The sequence below is a fragment of the Atractosteus spatula genome, chromosome 4, assembly GCF_055471065.1.
Source record: "Atractosteus spatula isolate fAtrSpa1 chromosome 4, fAtrSpa1.hap1, whole genome shotgun sequence".
NCBI lineage: Eukaryota > Metazoa > Chordata > Actinopteri > Semionotiformes > Lepisosteidae > Atractosteus > Atractosteus spatula.
In genome coordinates, this window is record NC_142709.1 from 70,966,038 (window position 1) to 70,986,825 (window position 20,788).

The window sequence follows — 20,788 nt, forward strand, 5'->3', positions numbered from 1 at the left end:
ATAAAGCCTGTAATATGTATTTACACATACTATTTTTTATTGCTATATGTTGGTAGTAAAAAGTCATATCACTTAAACAATCTGGGCACAAATCCTAGCACAGGATTTTGTTTCTCTTTCCTCCTACTGTACAGCCACAGCAAGGTTTATCTGGGTTCATTGACCTGTGTTAGTTGCCATGTGAGACCTATTTAATTTATCACTTCATACATCAAAACCCTTTTTTCCGATAAGTCAATATGTGTTTAAGGGTTTATAAAAAGCTTCACGTTCTGAAGCCAGACTAGCTTTTATTCTGAAAGGTGTGCACGTACGAGCATTTCAAAGTGAATGTAAATTTCCATTTCTGTCTCACACATATCAAAGGAAAGGCCGGATCATTTGCTCTAATTGTTATTTTCTAGTAATCAAATAAAAAAAACATTTTTCCCAACTAAAGGAACTAAACAGCTCGCCTCCAGAAGAAGTGAGCACAGATGAAAGTAGTAGCACCTTAAGAAATGTTAAATTTGTCATCAGACCAAATGACCAAAGCTGTGTGGAAAATCACCTCCCATCTGTTCTGTGTTGGCAGGCATCCAGCAGAAGCTGCGATTACCCTCTGTAGTGCAGATCTGTCACAAGTCACACTTGTGGCCTGATTTGCAGTCTGTCAGAAACTGCAATCTGATGACATGCAAATATATCATGGGTCATCCCTTGGAGGAGAAACTGTTCTACCAGACTGACGGCAAACTAATCCTTGAAGGAGGGCCTTGCACGAAGCTCAGCTTACCATCTCTTTACTTTCCCCAGCAAAAGCTTCTTCAACGTACAGTCTTCCCACTGCGTTCTCCATGTTGCTGTTGACGTAGTTGGCACACTGACGCCACACAGCTGTTTCCGAGGTTGTTCCATAAAGGGCCTATGGATGACAATAGCTACAGAAAAGTACTGTCTATCACACCCCAGCATGATGTCTACAATGGAGCCCAGCACCTTGTAGAGGTGGATTGCTAAAATTATGTGCAACACGATAATGAGTTCAGGTCCCTTGCACTGCAATGCCTGCAGTTCTGCAAGACTGCTAGTAAAGATTCACAAAGAAATGGAAGCAACATTCTCTTGAAAGTGTGCAAAATGCCATTGATACCTTGGTCGATATTGTACAAGCACCAGATAAGGCAATTCTGCACACATTACATTAAATATCGGAGCATGGCCCTGCATCACAGACTTACCTTGCGGAAGGCTTTCCTTGTGTCTTTGTACGATCTGCTCAGACTGTTCACCAGATCCATGATGTAGCGCCACACAATATAATTTTGAATGTCTCTGAATGGGAAAGAAAAAATTGGTTTTAACCCCTTTGCCTCATCTGGCTAGTGTAGTGATGTGGCGAAGAGAAGTCTGCTACTTACCTGGCGGTGTAGTTAGAAACGATAGGATTCAGTTTCCTCAGGTAATTAGGTGCATACACAACAACAGCCTCCTGCTCTGTGACAGTAATATTCACAGCTCCCATGATATTGTTAGCAAAACGGGTCCAGTTAAATTCCTGTATGGAACAAAATATTCGATGCCCTGTTGGTTGTGTTGTGTGTATTTTGATATTATGTACTGATTGCATTGCCAAGAAGCATAATGTATTCAAAAGGATTTACCTGCACCAGCAAAGTTAAAAATGGTGATATGCTTTAATGAATCACTTACTGGCCTGCTGGTGGGTTGTACAATGTTACTGTTCTTATTCTTATCAAATATGATAGGCACCCCAAAATTTAAGGACTCTTACTTTTGAATCAATTTCTAAGGAGAAGTTTTTCCTCATTTCTCCCAGTTCCATTTTGTTATAGAGCAGAACGGGATCATTACGGTCTTCTGGCTTATCTGTTGCCTGTGACAAAAAGGGCAAGACATTAAGAAAAAAAAAGCAAATTATCAAGCATACGAGAGGAGAAAGATCACCTACTGTATGTAAAAATGAACAGTTCAAGGGTTGCGAAAGATCCAGTCTAACTTCTCACATTGTATTAACATGAAACAAGCGTTCTCTGTGTTACAGTGTGATCTTCATGCTTTGCCAGCACAATCTCCTGTATTATGTCTCTGTATAGAATGAGCACTTGCTTCACACATTCCAGGGAACCTTGACTTGGCTGATTAAAAAGTGCAAAAAAGGATTCAACAGATAAGACCTATGATTAATTAACTGCATGGCTATTAACTGATACCTTGGCTTCTTTCAAAAATAAGTTAATCAATAACTCATGGAAAGTTAAAACCGAGCTTTATAAAGCTTACTTGAGGGTTGTATATATTTTGAAGAAGCATTCCCATGACATATTTAAATCCATGAGAGATATAATTAACAGCAAGGAATAAAATGCTTTCTTCTGAACTCTGGAAACAGTAATTGGAGGATATTCAATTGAAAAACATTTAGAACTAAACCAATGAAAGCCTGGCAGACAGTACTAGAATTACCTTATTTTTTTGGATTCCAAATTGTGGAAAAAAATATTACACGAAGCTCAGAAAGTCTGAGCCTTGACATATTCATACAGCTAACCTTAAGTATGAAACAATAAGTTGTTTTACATGAGCAATTTCTTTCTCCAGAGCCATCACTCTTTGCATCTGAGCTGTGATGTTGGCCTCATCCACAGTCATGTTTCTGTCCTCTCTGATCAGTTTCGCCACTGCCGTCATGAACTTCATGTAAGCGACACATGCCTAGAACGAAACAAAACACAGCAACAGCTTTGGAGAGTGCTCAGAAATACTGTCAGTAAGTTACTTTTTATGGTGTCCAAGTAATACTGAGGGTGTACTGGTTGATACTGGTTGTTTTGACAACATCTCAAAATATTTTGCACATCTCGCACATCATATAAAACATTATTTAGTACTCAATAACTAAACCTGAAAGCAAAACATGTGAGAGTTAAGGTCAAATAAAACAAAGATTTTTTAGAGGTTCACCATTATTAAGATGATAAGATCATTGAAAATGAAGATTTCAATGACATTTAATCAGTAATTTATTGATAATTGCTATTAAATGCAATTTATAATAATTTCACAAATTATAGAAAAGCACAACACTACCTAGTACACCAAAAGTAAAATTTAAACTATTTGATTTTTTTTCTTGAAATACAAAAATATGTGCATTCTGTGATTAATCATTTTATGTACGCACTCATACTCATGAGTCATAGACCTCAGAGAAACACTAGTTGTTAAATATTAAATATAACTTTATTTATATTTATTTTTATTTTATTGTAAATACTTTATTTGTATTTATACATAAACTATATTATATATCTTCACATTGTGTTTTGTTTACTGTATTTATACAGCAAGATCGGAAAGACCTCCAACTTTGTAATTTTTGTTTCCAGTTTTATTATGTGATGTCAACAAACTTCTGTTTCTTGAATTCAGAGATATAGCAGATACCAGAAAAAAACAAATAAGCTTTGCTTGTATTTTGGTTTTCTATATTTGCAATTTGTTCTTATTATGATTCATATGAGATGCTTTATATTGTTGGGTCATATAAATGACAGAGTCCTGCTGTCTGTGAAAGATTTCGCATGCATACAGGAGAGCAGCCTGCACTGGCCAGTCTCTCTGAACGGTTATAAAGTTAGTCCTTTTATACAGTGTGACAAACAGAGTTTGCCGTAGACGACACATAACGCAATATCCTTAACAAAGAAAGACTAAAGAAGAGTAGTTTAACATTTCTTAATTCCTCAATATTTTTACAGAACAAGCTCAAGAAAATATTTATGGTCTAAAGCAAGGATCTCAAACTCATTTCCTGGTGGGCCTGGTGTCATCTGCCTTTTGTTCCATCTAAGCCCTTAGTTACATAATCGGTCTAATTATTTAATTAGCTGCATAACTGCTAACTGATACCTTAGCTTCATTCAATGACTGGATGACATCCTTTTACCAATTTTGTACTAAAAGTTAATTGACTTTGACAGCTCCCATTTCTTTGTACTCATGTTTTTACAGAGTTAAATATTATTTCCAACAATGTATTCTTCTCCACAGGTTGACAGTAAGCAGAAAGCAGAATGACCCAACGGTACATCTGTTTTCAGTTAGGATGCCACAGCAGAGCCATTAATCTTGTTTTGTGTTGTGTTACAGCTTCATAAGAGGAATATATTACACATTAAAAGGAAAAACAATAACATGATCAAAAGTTATAAGAATTATGATTCAAATGCCCACAGGCCAGAGTCTGGTTGACTTTAGAGAGGATGCAACTAATTTAAATTGCTGATTTCGGCCTACATTAAAATCTGAAGGGAAAAACAGTATTTCTTATTTATGTTTCAAATGACTTTTTATTGGCAGTGCTCAATGTTGACAATGCTCTAACTTTTGAATCCCATTGTAAGTGAGGTGAAAAACATAAAAACAATAAGGTCACAAGTAAAATTGTGCACTCTGAGTTGTGGTCTATAGAGAAGACATGGCACATCTACAGTAGTATTCTTTCAGTGTCTTTGCTGCAGGGAAAAATGGAGTAGGGAGCCTGATGTGTATCTTTTGATTTTGCACTGACAGATAAGAGCTTTTCCTCCTTTAAATGAAAGACAAAACCAACGTTATGCTTAAAGCAGGATCACTGAGCCAAATGCACATCTTGAGATGAAACTATAACAGCTACAGTATGGATGTATGCACATATTGTAGAACTGAGCAGGACTTTCTGATCCTTTAAAAGCCTAAAAGTAACACAGACACAGTAACACAAAATGCTCCATACATGCACTGTAAGACATTTCTGAGGTGGAAAAGTTATTGAAAAACCAAGTGGTGTTATTTCATTCAAAGCTGTACATACTGTACAGGTAGCTACGCTATACGAGGAAGACTTTTCAGTGTCTATCATATTTCCTCCCAAACAAACTGACAAAACTAAACAAACCACCCATGTACTGTAGCTCTGAACACTGCTGACTATGGTGTTCACACCACAAATCTGGCATTAAAGACAGGATTCCTGACTGCTTAAGCCTGCCCACACACTGCCAGCCCCAGCACAATCCTGACAAAGAAACTCTGCAGCACCAAAAGTCAGAGAGCATGAAAGACCATTCTTCTTAATCTGCTGTGAACACGTGACCTGAGAAACCACTGTTTCTGCTTAAATGGCTTAAGAATGTTTAAATATGATCATAAACACATATAAAACTGAGTATCAATCTAATTTGTAAAAGATTAAAGTTTTGTGTTAAAACATAAAAAGGTTCTTTAATTATAATTTTAACTCTCACTCTCAGAACTGCCTGTGTGTCTCATGGAGAGCAAGTTGGGGTATGCGAAAAGACAAATTCCTAATGCAAGAAATTGTATATGGCTAATAAAGTGATCTTATCTCTTATACATTAGAGCTACACTTGACCCCTAAACCCAACTTTGACCAAGATGAAAAAAATAAAATAAAATTTCCCTTAACAAAAATAACATTACCTTATAGGAAAAGTATAAGGCTAAGCTTGACTGAGCAAGGTCAGTTTGAGAATGATGTATTTTGTTTTCAAGTTAAATGATTTCTAATGTACAATGAGGAAAGACACTTTCTCTGTTGTTTAAGCCAGTATGAAAATGGCACTCCTACCTCTTTATAGGGACCCGTACATTCATAGTAGTCTCGTGAAGACAAACCAAGCCCAGGTTGATCAAACTATCAGGCAAAAAAAGGAATAATTATTACCACAGCAGTATTTACATACCAGGATTCAGAAGAAAATTTTCCTCTAATTTAGCTCTCTGAGTTTGATAAATATTTCATGAGACTGTCATCTAGTAACATGTGCTATTGTAACATTCGATAAGCTGTTCCTTAATAGCAAAGTACAGAATACACATACTGATGTTTTGTAAGAGAAGTCATCCTCAAAGTTGTTTAGACCCCCAAAATGTGCCAAACAGCACACAAAAAACAACATTAAAATACTTGAAGACAGAGAGGCAGAAATAGCCATTTTTGAAAGGTTGTTTAAAATAAAAAGAAAGCTAGTTTAAAAAAGACCTTTAGAATAAACATTTCTTGGCATGTATTTTTTTCTGTTACACATTTTTCTGTTACATACGTGAATAATGTGGACGTTAGAATCTTTATCATCTGTTCCAACAAAAAAATTTACAAGAACTCGCTTTCCATATTTTTCATTTAGTTTGGCAACTGCATCTTCAGCTGTCCATGTTTTACCTAAGAAAAAAAACAAGAGCTCCATCAGTAGCACTCGGGTTGCTGAATGTGGTCTCACACATAAGACGCCCTGATCATACTGCATACACAATGGCTTACCATACTCATTTTCCCAGTTGTCAGTCGCTACAGGCCACTCAAAAATATCATGCAAGATGCTTATCAGGGGAGCGCCACCTCTGCTTTCAATTTTTGCTGTGAGAAAGTAAATCCTTGATTATTCACATGTAAACACATCTTTTCGTGATTACATAAACCTAATCTTTTCAAGAAAGTGGGCCTGGAGTGAATAATCAGCCATCTGAATTTTGCGTCTCAAAAATAACTCACTTTCATTTGTGCATGATTTGTACAGTGTCTTTGCTTTGGTCAGTGCACTGATGTCTCCTTGGTCAGGCCTTTCAAGAACATCTAGGAAAAAAATAATATATCACATTTTAATATATTGCTGTTTTTTCTTCTCACTAATCATTCTCCTTCCGAATCTATTGCAGTGCATCACTAGTTGCTAAAATAGGAGGAATCATCTGATGTTATTAAGATATAGGAATGTAAGAAAGGTTACCAACAAGAGGGTGCCATGCAGCTCACCTAGCCTGTTTGGTAGTTAGAAATGAATTATTCTGAGGAAAGAAAACAGGATATCAAGTTCAACAACATCACGGTGAGCAAATAAGTGTCTTAGTCACATTCTGTGGTGTTACTGCATGTTTAGTCCAAAACGTAATACTGCATTTTACTGAATTACTATTTTCCACACTTCTACTTCAAAATCTATTGTGTGCAGGATCTATCAAGCATCTACGTGTAAACTCCAAAGCTCAAATTCTCTTTTCCATGATTTTAAGATCTAACGATGAAAACCTTTTAAATCTGGCCATAGGTACAATGGAATAAAAGTTTAACTTTATTACAAAGTCATCTAAGCACAAACGCTTTCCAGAGTATCTGGAAGTGGTATGTAGAGAATGATGCATCTGTAAAAACTGCACATTCAGCTCTGTTCCTGTAATCCCAAAACTATTATCTCATCAGAAGTCAGCAAATGAAAACTATTCTCATAGCAGTAGCAATGGTTCCAAAAAGTGTTTCACTACCTGTGACCTGTGTACAGTGGGACCTGACTGCAAATATTTTGGTTCCACTAGTTACGCTCCAATGTATTTTTAATTGTGCTGTAATAGAAATGTTTTTGGGGAACATTCTGTGAAAGGGCACCAATCAAATTTGCTTGATTGGATTACAGAAGTCAAACTGTCAGACCTGCATGAACTTCTCTGGCATTATACTGCTTGGTAGGATTAGAGTTTTTTCCAACACTGCACTAGATTCTGTTCTTAAGCACGTTTAATGGTGTGCTTTCTTATACGTAGAAGGAAAAAGTCCACATTTTATCACAGCTGTCTGCCCTCCACTAAAACCTAACCTTCTAATGTGTTTATTCCAATGCCTGACCTCTAATGCATTAATCTTAACTAAAACCTGCTCTCCAGACAAGAGGTGTAGCCACAGGAAGGCACAGGGTAGCAGTTGCCAACCCTAAAAATGGCTTTCCCATCCCAGCTGCCACCCCATTTTAGGAGTTCCCTAAAATTCCATATTGTCTGACATTTAACAACAATTTGCATCTTCTATTTTAGAAGGCAAATAATTTATTTTAAAAATGCCACCTCCGTAGGTGACCCTGACACCACTCTGCTAACCCAGATATAAATTCCTGGCTATGCCATAGTTCCAAATACCCTGTTTGGTGCATATCTTTGACCAGATAGTTTCAGCTTACTTTAACCTATTTTTGACACACACACACACAAAACAATATATACCAATCTATCCTGAGATGTCAAATAATTTCCACTAATATAATACTGATTGGGATTCAAACTATAGCCTGCATTTCATCACATTGCTGTGCTGCAACAAAACCGGTAATTGAAATTCCCTTTTGAGGTAGACTGCATGAAATGGAACTAAAACAAGCTCAAATGAGGCTTTGTGATGGGCTTGAGAGGGAGTGGGCAAGACCAGCCAAGGAGTCTTCTTCATTCTATCCAGCATCTATCATGAAACAGAATGATTGGCAAGACATTAAAATCACTATGTTGACATCTGAAACAGCTCTATTTTCAGCCATTTCCATGAGAGCAGTAAGAGCACTTGAACCTGGTAGCACACGTTTCACCACTGATCTGCATTGCTGATCTCCTGCTGGGACATAAAGCTAAACAAATTGATTGCGGTTTTATGCATTATCATTCCACTTTTCCTACAGTGCTCAGAGCAATCTATTTTAGATAAATTCCTGCAGAATCACTGCATGCATGCTAATTTAAACTGTGCATTCTGAACAACACACATTGAAGACGTTTTATATTCAATAGCCAACATTAACAGTTGGCTCTTCCAGAGAAAGCCCAAAGGCTTGAGGTAAAAGAAATTCCATGTTCATATTAAACAGTGTTTAGATGTAAAAGGCTCTGTAGCTAATGTGTGTTTAACAGAAATACATTTAAGGGGCTGATCAGTCCTCACACGTTGATCTCTCCTGAATCAATTAATGTTATATGGCCGGCACAGAGAATTAGACAGATGTGCACAGAAAATTGGACTAATGACATTTCTTGAGAAACTCTACACCCCGAAAGCCTCCAGAGTTGGCAGTCAGCTTGTCTGGTTACACAGAACATGCTGATTGTTGAAGGTATGATCTTTCGTTAGCATCTTTCTCACTTAGCCAGTCGAGTTCAAGCTCAGACACGAAAAATTCAAAATGCTAAAAAAATAAGAAATGCACAAGCTCCTCCACAAAATGTCATGTATTTTGTTCAGAAACCGATGCTGGAACTTTCTTAAAACCATATTTCCAAGCTCTAGACTAGGGGAACTACTCTGTGTCATGATCCAACCTGCGTATGTTTAAAAAAGTAAAAAATATTTGTTACATTTTTTACACCTGAGTGCAAAGTACAGTAGTGCAGATTTAAAAAAAAACATGAGTGGATACTGGTTGAATCAAAAACATGGCGTGTTTATAGGAGATAATGAAAACAATGGAGAATACGAAATTCAGGGCTGAGCTCTTCACCAGTTTGGTGTCTTGTCTACAGCACTACATTGACAGTAGACTCTGTAATCACTTCGGGTCTTGAAATTCACACAGCCCCAGGCAGTGCTGAAGCCAGAAAGCAGGCATGTGGGGATGCAGCTGGTTACCCAAACAGGCAAGGCAAGAGTGATGCTGAGAGTTTGTCACTCCTAGGAAGAGACACAGCATGGGTCCGATTCTCCTCAAGAAAGACCTTTCCAAGAATCATCAATTAATGATGCCCCATTAAAAATTAAACCTACACAGCACCACATCAGCTCCATCACATGGGACGTTCTGCTGCCAGTTACACAAACAAATCAGAGCTAAAAAGGCATACTGTAGTATTTTTTTCATAACCACTCTGCAGAGGAATTAATTCTGACACAGTACAGAATGCTTCCCTAATTGCTGCTAAACAAGTGATTTACTTCCAAATTGTAGAGCAGCTGTCAAATCCTGGTATATCGAAGAACGATGAGCTGATATTGCCAATGTGCTTTTTTGGAATTCTAGCACAGGGAGGGTTGCAGAGTTAATAAACAACCCAGGCAACTGCAGTTCCCAAGCCGAGACTCCTGGAAGGCTCAGCATTCTGGGTCACAAATTCAACCTGACAGTTGTATTTTTGTTGTAAAAGTATATAAATATATTATTCACAATGAACTGGCAGTTCCAACAAATTCGTAAATTACAGGCGTCTGTTTCACATTACACGGAGGAAGAAATTGTGGTTGGCTGTCTTTCTGAATGAATTATGCTTTACCCCTCACTGTTCAATCAGAGCAGTGCACATACTGTATCAGGGAGTTCATTCTTTGAAGCATACTGTATGTTAACCTTTACAAATGACTTATAAAGAAACCTTTATATAAAATAACCTTTAACAACCTACAACAAATATTGGTCAATATAAAAAGTACAGTATGTGTATTTCATTTAAACCATTACATACTGCACCGATATAATGATTAAGATTTGATGATGGGCTTAATTTATTTTTAAACTTTTTATTTTTATTGCAATATGTTTGGCTTTTTATCAGTTTCAGCTCTTACAAATACAAACCTCATACTGTACCACCCTATAGTGAGACATTTCAAATCCTGAAATTGGATTTTGTCCAGCTTGATCTACAAATAACTCTTAAAGTCCAGTCTAGCTTAAAGTCCAGTCCAGTCTAGTCCAGCCTAGAGGAATTCAGCCTAAAACTACATAAAGTGTTAAATGCTAAGTCTGAAAGAAAGCTGACTCAGCTCTGATAACGGATAATAAGGTGGCAATGCATGACAGCCTTTTTCTTTTAAGGTGTCCAGCCCTGCAATTAAAACCCTTTCTGTTCATAAGCCAGAGTCTTCCGTTCTGTTTAAGGAAATTTCACACTGTTGCACACCACAGCTGAGTTCCACATTTGGCTGTCTTGGTGCACCAAGCAATATTAGCACAAGATTGAACCCTACTTGCAGAACCCTCAGACACGTTTAAGGTTTAAACGGCTGTCCTATTAAAACTGAAGCAGTAGAACCGTGCTTCTTTTGATATGTCCTGAGTGCTGCAATCAGACCCTTGCATCTTGTAATCCATATGGCTCGTCTCTAATGAGGAATCCGTTTCTAACAAGCCAGTCATTTGGAACACTTAGGCAGCCAACTTCCAGCATGCCTCTGGGTGCATGGACTAGATTCAGGCAGGGGTCATGACACTTGAACCTTTCTAGTTATTGATGTAATACTAGCTTCATTTACTGTTAGTGTCAACGTGGTTCTATTTTTGTGATTGCGTTTGCTCCAGTGGTGAAGTCCAGACTTTTTTACTATTAACTCTGTGTTACAGCTAAATCACACTCTGCACACAATGCTTAATTAATTTTGGAAAGGGGAAATAAAGAGAAGCTAGGTCAATATGTTACCTACCTTTAAGGACAACTTCTAATTCATCTCTCAGGATATCAAATGTGCTATAACGGGAGCTGGTTTCAGGAATAATGTTCTTCTTTAACCAGCCTCCACAGGCATACTGGTAAAAATTTTGGCAAGGATTAGCACTGGCGTCCATATTCTCAATTAGCCGGGCAGCTGCAACACAGCAAACAGCAAAGACAGATAATTTTCAGAACTAACACAACAGGATAGGAAATGCAAAAGCAATTGAACGCACTCGACAAGGCCTACCTGACTTTGTACAGTCTGCAGACTTGCAAATCCCATCTGCAATGAACAGACACACATGTTAAAGAGCATCCAAGATGTTAAAGTGACATCTACAGAAATTGCAGGACAGTATGCAATATTAGCATCTGATTTATGCTTACACGCAAATTATGCTGTAGTATTATGCATTGTGCACCCTCATTTTAAAATGTATACAGAAACACATTCATTATTAAAGCCATGACACATACCATGAAAAGAAATATGATATCAAAGGAACCTACTGTCGCTTTATAAAAAAAAATCTAAATTCCAGTTAAGTTCTGTTTTCCTCGGCTCGTTCCACTAACTCCTTTTCTTTTTGCTTTTGAGCACAGAAATTAATGTAGAGAATGGTGTGCATTTGCATTCTGCCTCAAAAAGATGTTTAAAAATTTATTGTGTATTATAATTACAAATGCAGTCATCATAACCGTGGCAGAGCTAGGGGCTCTGTTTACCATCTGTTCCAGATGTCCAGGCTGAGTCAGATGAGCATCACATACTGTACCTGCTGAACAACTCCATTCAACTCAACAGTGCGTGTACATCTGTCACAAAATTAATCTTTCTAAGATTCCTTAACAAAGCATTCAATTTTATTTTCATGTACAAACTCAGTGTATTACTGATGCACATACACATAAGATCAATATTTTTAGACAAAAGAATTACATACATGCATGCTAGTCTCTTTGAGGTTTTAAAAAGACAAGCTGGAAAGAGCCAGGTCTACCAATTTTAATGACTTAGCTTTGAAGACTTGGGTTTGAGCAGACGACAACAAAATTAAAATCTCCGTGCACTTGGTGATCCTGTGATGGGTACCAATGTAAAAGGTGGATTACATTTACTTACCACCGCCTTGTGTTGAAACTAAAATGATCAGAGCAATCACCACAATCAAGAGAAGAGACACCACAGTCGTGAGTCCGATCTCCAGTGAAGTCCATCTTAACTTCTTTTTCGATTTTGAAGCGTTATTGTCTGCTGTATCCATCTGCCTTTCTGATGTGGCCTGAAACAATGCACCTAACCCGACCACATCCACAGAAGACAAAAGAACGTCAGTGCAAACCAACCCTCATGAGACACTTTCCATAGCAATTTTAAAAGAAAAAAACTGTGGATCAACAGTTTTGAGATAGAATAAAAGTAGCCTCGTTACCTTCTTAACCAGCACGTTAGAATAACTTTCACCCAAAGCAAGGTTCTTAACTTGTGAATTAAGTTTATTTCCAAAGCCAAGTGATCCTTGATCTTTCCTCACAGTGAAATGTTCTGACGTTGCAGAGAGAAAGGCAGTGAAGTGTTGTGAAGGAGAAAAGGACAGACCATGGGACAAAGTCTAGAAAATCCTCCGAAGAAAAACATGAGTGACTCAGACCTGTGAAATAACTCCTTGGTTATTTGCCGCAGCCAAAACTACAAAGCACTTTGTAATTTTCTATGTACTACATTAACTAGTGCAGTGTTTCTTTTCTAAAGCATACAATGATCATAACTGTAAAACTAGTGTTATTTTAACACATTAAAACCTTATTTTACAGATTGTTTTCAAATATCATAAATATTTCCAGGTTTTTGGTCTTCTATGTCTGCCTTCTGTTAATGGGAGCAGCTGTAACACTTCAGTCTCAACCTATAAACTTTTAGCTTGTGATAGAAAGTCATTAAGTAAATGGAAATGCCACAGTCCATGGTCACACACAGTGAGGAAGGACTGTAAAGATTCTAGAGGCTGTACCTCTAATTACATTATATGTTACCTGAGTTTTATGAGCAATAATGAAAACTTTTGCAGGAGACATGCAATCACGTCTTACCAAATATATGTGCCAATCACTGTGTATCAACCCTGGGATATTACTATGATAACAGCATAAATAAAAACAATCTGTTTCTTTGCTGGATTGTTGGTTATAGTAAAATGTAGAATACACAGTCGTAAAAATCCCTGAAAGTGCACAAAATTCAACTTTTATGTGGGCCTGCTGTAAGTGGATTTTATCATGGCCATTAATCACAATCCTGCCTTGACTGCTTTCAGATAAATTATTCTCTACTTACAGGACAAACTTTCCAATATAGTGAATCCCTATAGTGGAATGTTTATTAGAAGCTTTTTTATGTTATATGGTAACATCTGTTTAACTTGTACATTGTAATAACTTAGTATTAGTATTAGTGTTATGCATGAACAACATATTGTGGTTAAACTGGGTAAAATATTGTATTGATTCAACTGCAATGACATGGTACTTAAGTGCATTTGCAGTGTATTGCTAGCATAATTTAAAACTAACACGTGCTATGTACTGTATATACAGGTCAGGTCACACACTGTCAGCAATCAGGCTTGAGCCTTACTAAGCTGGATCCTAAAACTAGTTAAAACAAAATAATGCATTTCCATATTCTTTCCATGCATTCTAATTTTTTTTTCCTGGTTCTTCTTTTGTAGTTGCTGATGTTTGCTTAGTGTCTGAAATGCTCGTTAGTTCCATTAGTACAAATAGGATTCTTAATAGTATTGTATTATTGTATGGCAGCAGCTGTCACAAAAGTCTAGGACGCGAGAAAACATACTGTAAGAACACTTTCGTATTGCTGAGCATGGTGCAAAATCGAGTCGTTTTGGTGCGGACTTGATAGCGTAAAACATCCATCTTCACATTTTTGAAAAGTGTCTACTTATTCAAATGATCCACTAGCTGCCGGGTTTCCATTCCAGTTGAATGCATTATGTTCTTAGACTTAATCCCTCAACATCAATGCTGAAAACCAGCTCACGCTACGCTGTTGCCACATGCACGGACGTCATGTCCTCACTGAACACAATTACTACGTTCATCGTCAAATCACAAAATAAGCTAGGCTGACACTTCCCTGCATTTAAAAAAAATATATGAAAACCTTACATTACTATTAAATTAGGGGGTTACTTTATGTCTCGTTTGAATTACAGACGAGACAATTCTCCTATGAATTACATATGCACCTCGGGCATTCTTAATTAAATGACATTACAAAAAATCAGACTTGAAACCTTGTAACACTTATAGTTCATCTTTAACAAATAACAACCTAATTTCAACTACAGCCTTCAAAAGTATGCTTGACACGTTATGATTTAAATGTGAACTTTTGGAAGACTGACAGGCTAAATAAAAGCATTTTACATTTACGCTGAAGACGTTTTAAACCGCATTGACTATTTAGATAGTATTTTATTTTATGATACTTTAAAAGTTTAAAACTGTACAGCCATGTTCGATTTTGATTTTGTAGATATTTCTTGTAGTCACATTCTACATCACTATTATACCTTGTATAATGTACAATTCTATAAAAATAAAATAATTAAATTCGTTGTTCACATGCTCAGATGTCTTTGATTTGATCATTTCTGTGTCTTTGATTTTATCATTTCTAAAACCACTTATATTTTTAAATTCACACGTTAAATATTAATTAGGTTTAGTATCTAATTCAAACACCTTAGAAGACTGAACAGCCATACTGTATCTACAGTAGCATTTGAGCGCACATGTACAGTACCTTTCGCGTGAACTGTAATTTAAGCACAAAAATCAATGTGAATATTTTTAAGTGCATGAATTAGCAAATGAAATGATCTCACAACGGGCAGATTAATTTAACACTGATTAAATATCTGTGGACTTACAAAGTAATTGAATGAAGAAAGCAGCATAACCAGTCAAACTAAACACAGTGCATACACAATCTATACAGCAGCTTCTCGCGGTGGTTTCTGTAGTAGCGCTTTTCCGGACAGACTTACCAGGTGTCTCTGGAAATTTTCGGTCGATGATGTAAATGGGCATCACCAACCAATCAAACAGTCGTCAAATCCATAAAAAGAAAAGCCTTCTTGAGCACGCTGCATTTAGCCTGAAAATCAACAACGAAAAAGGCACAGTGCTTTGCTTCCAGAATAAAATGCACCGATTTGCTTTATTCCAATAGACCAGGCTATCTCCTACCTGTTAGCGGCACCTCAACATCATCGGCTACAGAACACTTAGAGTATCGCGAATATGCTGGGCTTATTTTTAAGTAAAAATAATATGTATCTTGGCAGATAAGAACGAAGTTCCTTTGGTGTCTAGAATCTCTTCTCTCCCATTAAGCAGGCGTTTAAAGCTGATCTTGACAGCGGAGCTCAGTCTACCTCAGTGGTCGCACAAGGACAGCTTTGCCAAACAATCCTAAATATTTTAGGAATGGATTTTGCTAAAGTAAATAGCGCAGCTCATTTGGACACGAAGACACAGATAATTATTATACAGTATGTCCCGTGGAGGTAGAAATGTACTGACTGCCTAAGTACTAGTAATGCTTGGTCTGTAAGAGACAAGCTGTTCACAACCTGATAGCCCAAGGCGTACTGTAATAACACGGCACACACTCGTATTTCGTTCTCCCAGTCATTGTCAACTGCGTTTTAATACTGTTCACTTACAGTCGATGCAAAAATAAAACGTTTAACAAGGGTGAGGAAAATCAGTCCCCAGCTGGGGGTCGGTGGTGATATTAACGAGATACTCTACGTACTGTAGCCAAAGTTCATTTCCACGACGGAAAACTTTCGAACCTAAAAGATAAATTTCGACACTAACAAATACCGGCTGCTACCTCTCCAACCATCGTGTTTCACGAAGTTAACGCACTACACAGACAATTCACACACGCGTGTACATTAAAAAATAATACAGAATACAGGACTTATTCTTAGTCGACAAAAAAAAATCGCTCTTGGTTTAGTCTCCTCCTTTACAACGGACCTAAATGTAAATAAATATATACATGCTAACAAAATATATTAGAAAAGTAAAGGTTATTCAATCGTTTGTCAAGCACATTAAATAGTGACTAATAAACTGAACTTAAATTGTAACTGTGCCTCTTCTACGTTTATTAAACACTTTCAACCTTACTAACGTTGGGTAACATGTCTTACCGTAATATTAATAGTTTTCTTTTCCATATCTCTACGTCGAATGTTAGATGTACACCCTTAAACCTTTTCATCAATGAGATAATCTATTTTCTAGTTTTATTTAGGCTTTGCATTATGAATCTCTTTTTGTGCTAAAAAATAAGACATCAAAAATGTATTGTTTAGGATTTTGTAAATATTTGCAAGATATGTAGATTAAACAGTTTATGAAGACTTCAAATCAAGTCTAAATTTGCCTTGAAATGCGTGACATATACAGTATAATTGTTCAATACTGTGAATATTCGTATTGAATATTACAAAGTATTGAGTTTATGCCAGATCAGTTTTACCTGTATCAGAGGTTACAATCAGATAATCAAGATGTTGAGTTAAATAATGAAACGAGAAAACTAAGCATTTTACACAAACATACTGTATATAGATTAAACATGGAGGTCTAAAAATATATAAATGACGTTGAGAGATATGTGCCTACGTTTTAATGCTTGATAAACGGACTCTATGACTGAATACTGCTTGTACTGATATTTTATCATAGGCATAAATGTACGCAATTGCACCGGTATGTTAGAGAACATGTTCGGTAGGTGACCCACGTCATCAGCAGTAATGGAAACCCCCCAGCACGTGCCGTGGCTCATGGTTGCTGAGGACTGACCGCACCGCGACGCCGGCTCTGCGGCTGCTGATTTTCAGACCCGGGGAAGGGACTGAACGCCCTCTAGTGGACTGAACGCCCTCTTTTTTGTTTGTTCGTGATATTCGTGACCTACAGTGTGTACTCTGCCGCCATCCTCACCAGCTTTTTGATATGGACTGTAGGGATGATCCGTCCTCCCGCTGTCCGTGGAAGTGTGTTTTTCATTGCCGTTTTTTATGTGTGTACACAAATTTCATTTCTTCATCGCGTACTGTTTTATTATTATCGGGTTTGTTTTTTTCAGCTGGACAACTAACTTTATGGCGGAGCGCCATTGGAGCCATAAAGGTCGAAGAACATTTTAGGCATTAGACATCGAAAATTAAGGTTACTGTACATGGTCAAGAAAGAAAATTACATAAATGACCCAAATATCTTTACTGGTCCAAAGCTTATAATTCCAATACAGAAATTCATTACTGGACAATTAAAGGTATTGCTGAGGCAGAGTGACTCAGCGCTTATGTACAGCCCTGTCATGACAAACATGCATGTACTGTATCTCCATCTGGGTTCTGACTAGTTAAGGTGACAATTAACCCTAATTACTTTACACATATATCACATTTTGACACATTTATTCTGAGACGTTAATGACACAAATGGCAATCCATAAGCATCTGGTAGAGCCACACTGCATCACTGCTCACATACTGTACTTGACTGTCCTGATTGGTTAGCTTAGTATGCTGACATGATACCTTAGTAACTTAACATGTATGTCTAATGTTTATGACTTAAATGGTGTCCCACATCTGTTTTTCATTTACAGTATACAGAATGTCTATGTCACAGGTAAAATTACAGTAGCTATGTTATACATTATTTTATATGTTATAGTAGTTCAGGTGGGGAGCTGCGTCAGCATGCATAGGCTGCAAAGGAACAAGTAATAGGTTTATTCCATGCTGAAAAAAAAGAAGAAAGAAAACACAACGTTTCGGCTGTGGAGCCTTTTTTTTGACACCTGAAGAAGGCTCCACGGCCGAAACGTTGTGTTTTCTTTCTTCTTTTTTTCAGCATGGAATAAACCTATTACTTGTTATTTTATATGTTAGCTATACAGTACATAAGAACCGCTTATTATCCCAAAATAGCTACCAGAGGCTGCTAATATTGATTTTAAGTGTCCACAAAGACCAAATGAGAAGTTCTGTTATTGGTAATATTGTGATTGGATGAGGACCATATTCATATCTGTCTGTGTTCATTGCTTCTTCTACTCAAAGTTTGCATGGAGAGAGTTTTCTTCCAGTCATTATTTCATCTGACATGTGAGTTGCTTTCTCGCATGTTGCCTTCTGAAGCAGGGCCCACTTGCATGATGGGAAATCAATCGAATTTTAATCTCACTAAAGAACAGCTTTGTTAAGCACAGGGAAGAGGTGTAAAAGGTTACAACACAGATAAATGTTATGAACATTGTACAGTCCAGCCATAAAGCAATGCTTCTGTTACTGCTGTTAATAATAGAAACTAGGAGATTTCCAGCAATCACGCAAGGTTACCCCCACCTCAGACAAACACAGCAATCATGAACAAACAACTTAAATTAGCCCAGCTGCAATAGGATGAACAGGTCAATGGCTAGAAGCTAGTCAATAGTTGAAACCCTGAAAAACACATCCGGCAATTCACAAGAGTGGTACACAATGATTAAGGCTTGAAGTGACAATCGTTATGCATCCAGAAACATAATTTCTCACTACTGGCTTTGAAAAAAGAGAAAACGGTAATTAACGTACAAGACATGGGAATTGATGCTCCATGGAAATCTGTTCTCCCATATACAGTATACTTACAGTATGTGTATGTGCGCACACACCCACATTGCAATACACTGATGGCTACTAAATCTAGGGACAGAGCATGTGAATACAACTAATTATTTATTCCACAATCTGCAGAATAGTTACCAACAGTACAAACACGTACATTACCAGCATCACAAAAGGATCAGACCTCTTACGAGTCTTTGGTGTTCTTGCACCCTAAATCCTCCCCCGCGATGGCCAGTCTAATCATATTTTGCATCCTGCTCAAAATCTCATTTTATCAATGACATCAACTTTGATACCCATCTTCAACCTGCCAACCTTTGTCATTTTATGAATGACGTCATGAAAGACCCGTTAGCTCTCCGGGGGCCTTGCAACATTGAGCACAGCCAGCCCTGCTTCTCTGCAGCTCCATTCGCTTCTGATCAGATGTCTTTGTACATGAATCTTTTGATTTTTCTATTGAATTACTAATCGACTTCTGAAATTTTGACATCATTTCCTATTTCCGCATGCAGCCATTAATGACAGATTTTGCTGTTTTTTCAGGCGTGGCACCAGCACGTCTTATTTCCCAGTATGATATAAGGAACACTCTTCATTCTTTCTATCCCACTGTTTCCACCAGTGTAGCATTTACATGCACTGTTTGCAGCGGAACAAGAAAGATTCTAGAGTTTCAAAAAATGCTGTTCTAAGAAGCTCAGATCCAGTTTAGAAATCACAGTGATACACTGTTGGAGTGGGGGTGGTGGTGCTGGGGTGTACTCAGCCCTTACGTGATACAAATAGCAGGCTAAAGAAACAGGGTTGGGAGCAGTGCACATCAGGGGATTGAAGCCCAATACATTGCACAGGAAATCGCTGCACATGTGATGGTACCCCGGTGATCACTCAACCCAGTCACCACTCTGCTGCCTGAGCTGGTCCCTGGGTTCAGGGGTGTTAGGACCAAAGGGTTTTTACCATGCCCACAGAGGAGACGCAGAGCAGGAGAAATTTTGGAGAACCATAGGGAGTCCAGAGGCATCCATGAATTGTTAAGACTGGTGGAGAAATTATTTGCCTAATCTATATACTGTATGTAAATAACATACAGATATACAATATACAGATTATATATGTACTTAATCTACAGACGCAAAAGAGATTGAAAAATAGTTGTTTAGTTATTCCTCTACATTTTTCTATTGACAGATAAGACAGACACAGTTAACTTGTATGTTTTGGCAATGCAGAAGCATCTCAGATCGAAAATACTCTACGAATTTCCCTTTGAGCTCCTGAGGCAGGAGAAAGGTGCCAAGATTTGGCTGTAGGGTTCTGATATAGCTTACCATAAAGACACAGCATCAAATGTGAAGAAGAAAATAATCAAAGGTACGTAGAGGCAAGCTATATGGTAGACAGCAGAATGTGAAAATGCATGCAGTGAGTGCTGTTCCTTCAAAGGAAGGAAGTTCAGAAATAGGTCAAACCACCTTCAAACACTGAACCTTAATTCCATTCAGTTAGAGTCTGGATGTCAGGGCTTTACACCTCTGCTCTAACGGTTTCTCAGTTACTCTTCCATATGCAACCTGTCAGGATGATCACCCATAGCCAAACAAAGGGTTTCAACTCAGTATAACCTGGTGGTCTCTACAGGGGATCAGATGAGCGGCTGATGTCTACTTACTGTGCGCCCGCACCCAGTTATAATAGAACCACATAAAAATCATGAATCGTCTTACAGTTCAACCTTTTTACTTATTAGTATTAGTTTATTATTCTGCCTTAAATACATTTGCACAACATTCTTATCAGTCCATCTTCAGCCTTTT

At 37.5% G+C, this 20,788-nt stretch overlaps 1 protein-coding gene across 4 annotated transcripts in view; it reads right to left on the reverse strand.

Annotated features, from left to right (window-relative positions):
- The window catches only part of LOC148837129 (neprilysin-like), a 36,491-nt gene that overhangs the window by 11,313 nt on the left and 4,390 nt on the right, over window positions 1–20,788 (reverse strand). Inside the window, exons 1-14 of one of the 4 annotated variants that reach the window (XM_088913780.1) lie at window positions 15,508–15,855; window positions 15,306–15,415; window positions 12,359–12,532; window positions 11,483–11,518; window positions 11,225–11,386; window positions 6,557–6,637; window positions 6,326–6,421; window positions 6,108–6,226; window positions 5,633–5,698; window positions 2,581–2,715; window positions 1,775–1,876; window positions 1,401–1,537; window positions 1,221–1,314; window positions 776–904 (exon numbers count right to left, since the gene is read on the reverse strand). In XM_088913780.1, coding sequence (XP_088769906.1) covers window positions 776–904; window positions 1,221–1,314; window positions 1,401–1,537; window positions 1,775–1,876; window positions 2,581–2,715; window positions 5,633–5,698; window positions 6,108–6,226; window positions 6,326–6,421; window positions 6,557–6,637; window positions 11,225–11,386; window positions 11,483–11,518; window positions 12,359–12,532; window positions 15,306–15,348 — 1,374 coding nt within the window. In that variant the 5' untranslated portion in view covers window positions 15,349–15,415; window positions 15,508–15,855. Of the gene's footprint in view, window positions 1–775; window positions 905–1,220; window positions 1,315–1,400; window positions 1,538–1,774; window positions 1,877–2,580; window positions 2,716–5,632; window positions 5,699–6,107; window positions 6,227–6,325; window positions 6,422–6,556; window positions 6,638–11,224; window positions 11,387–11,482; window positions 11,519–12,358; window positions 12,533–12,668; window positions 12,758–15,305; window positions 15,856–20,788 lie in introns of those variants that run through there. The other 3 variants (XM_088913782.1, XM_088913781.1, XM_088913783.1) reach the window with 3 other exon arrangements.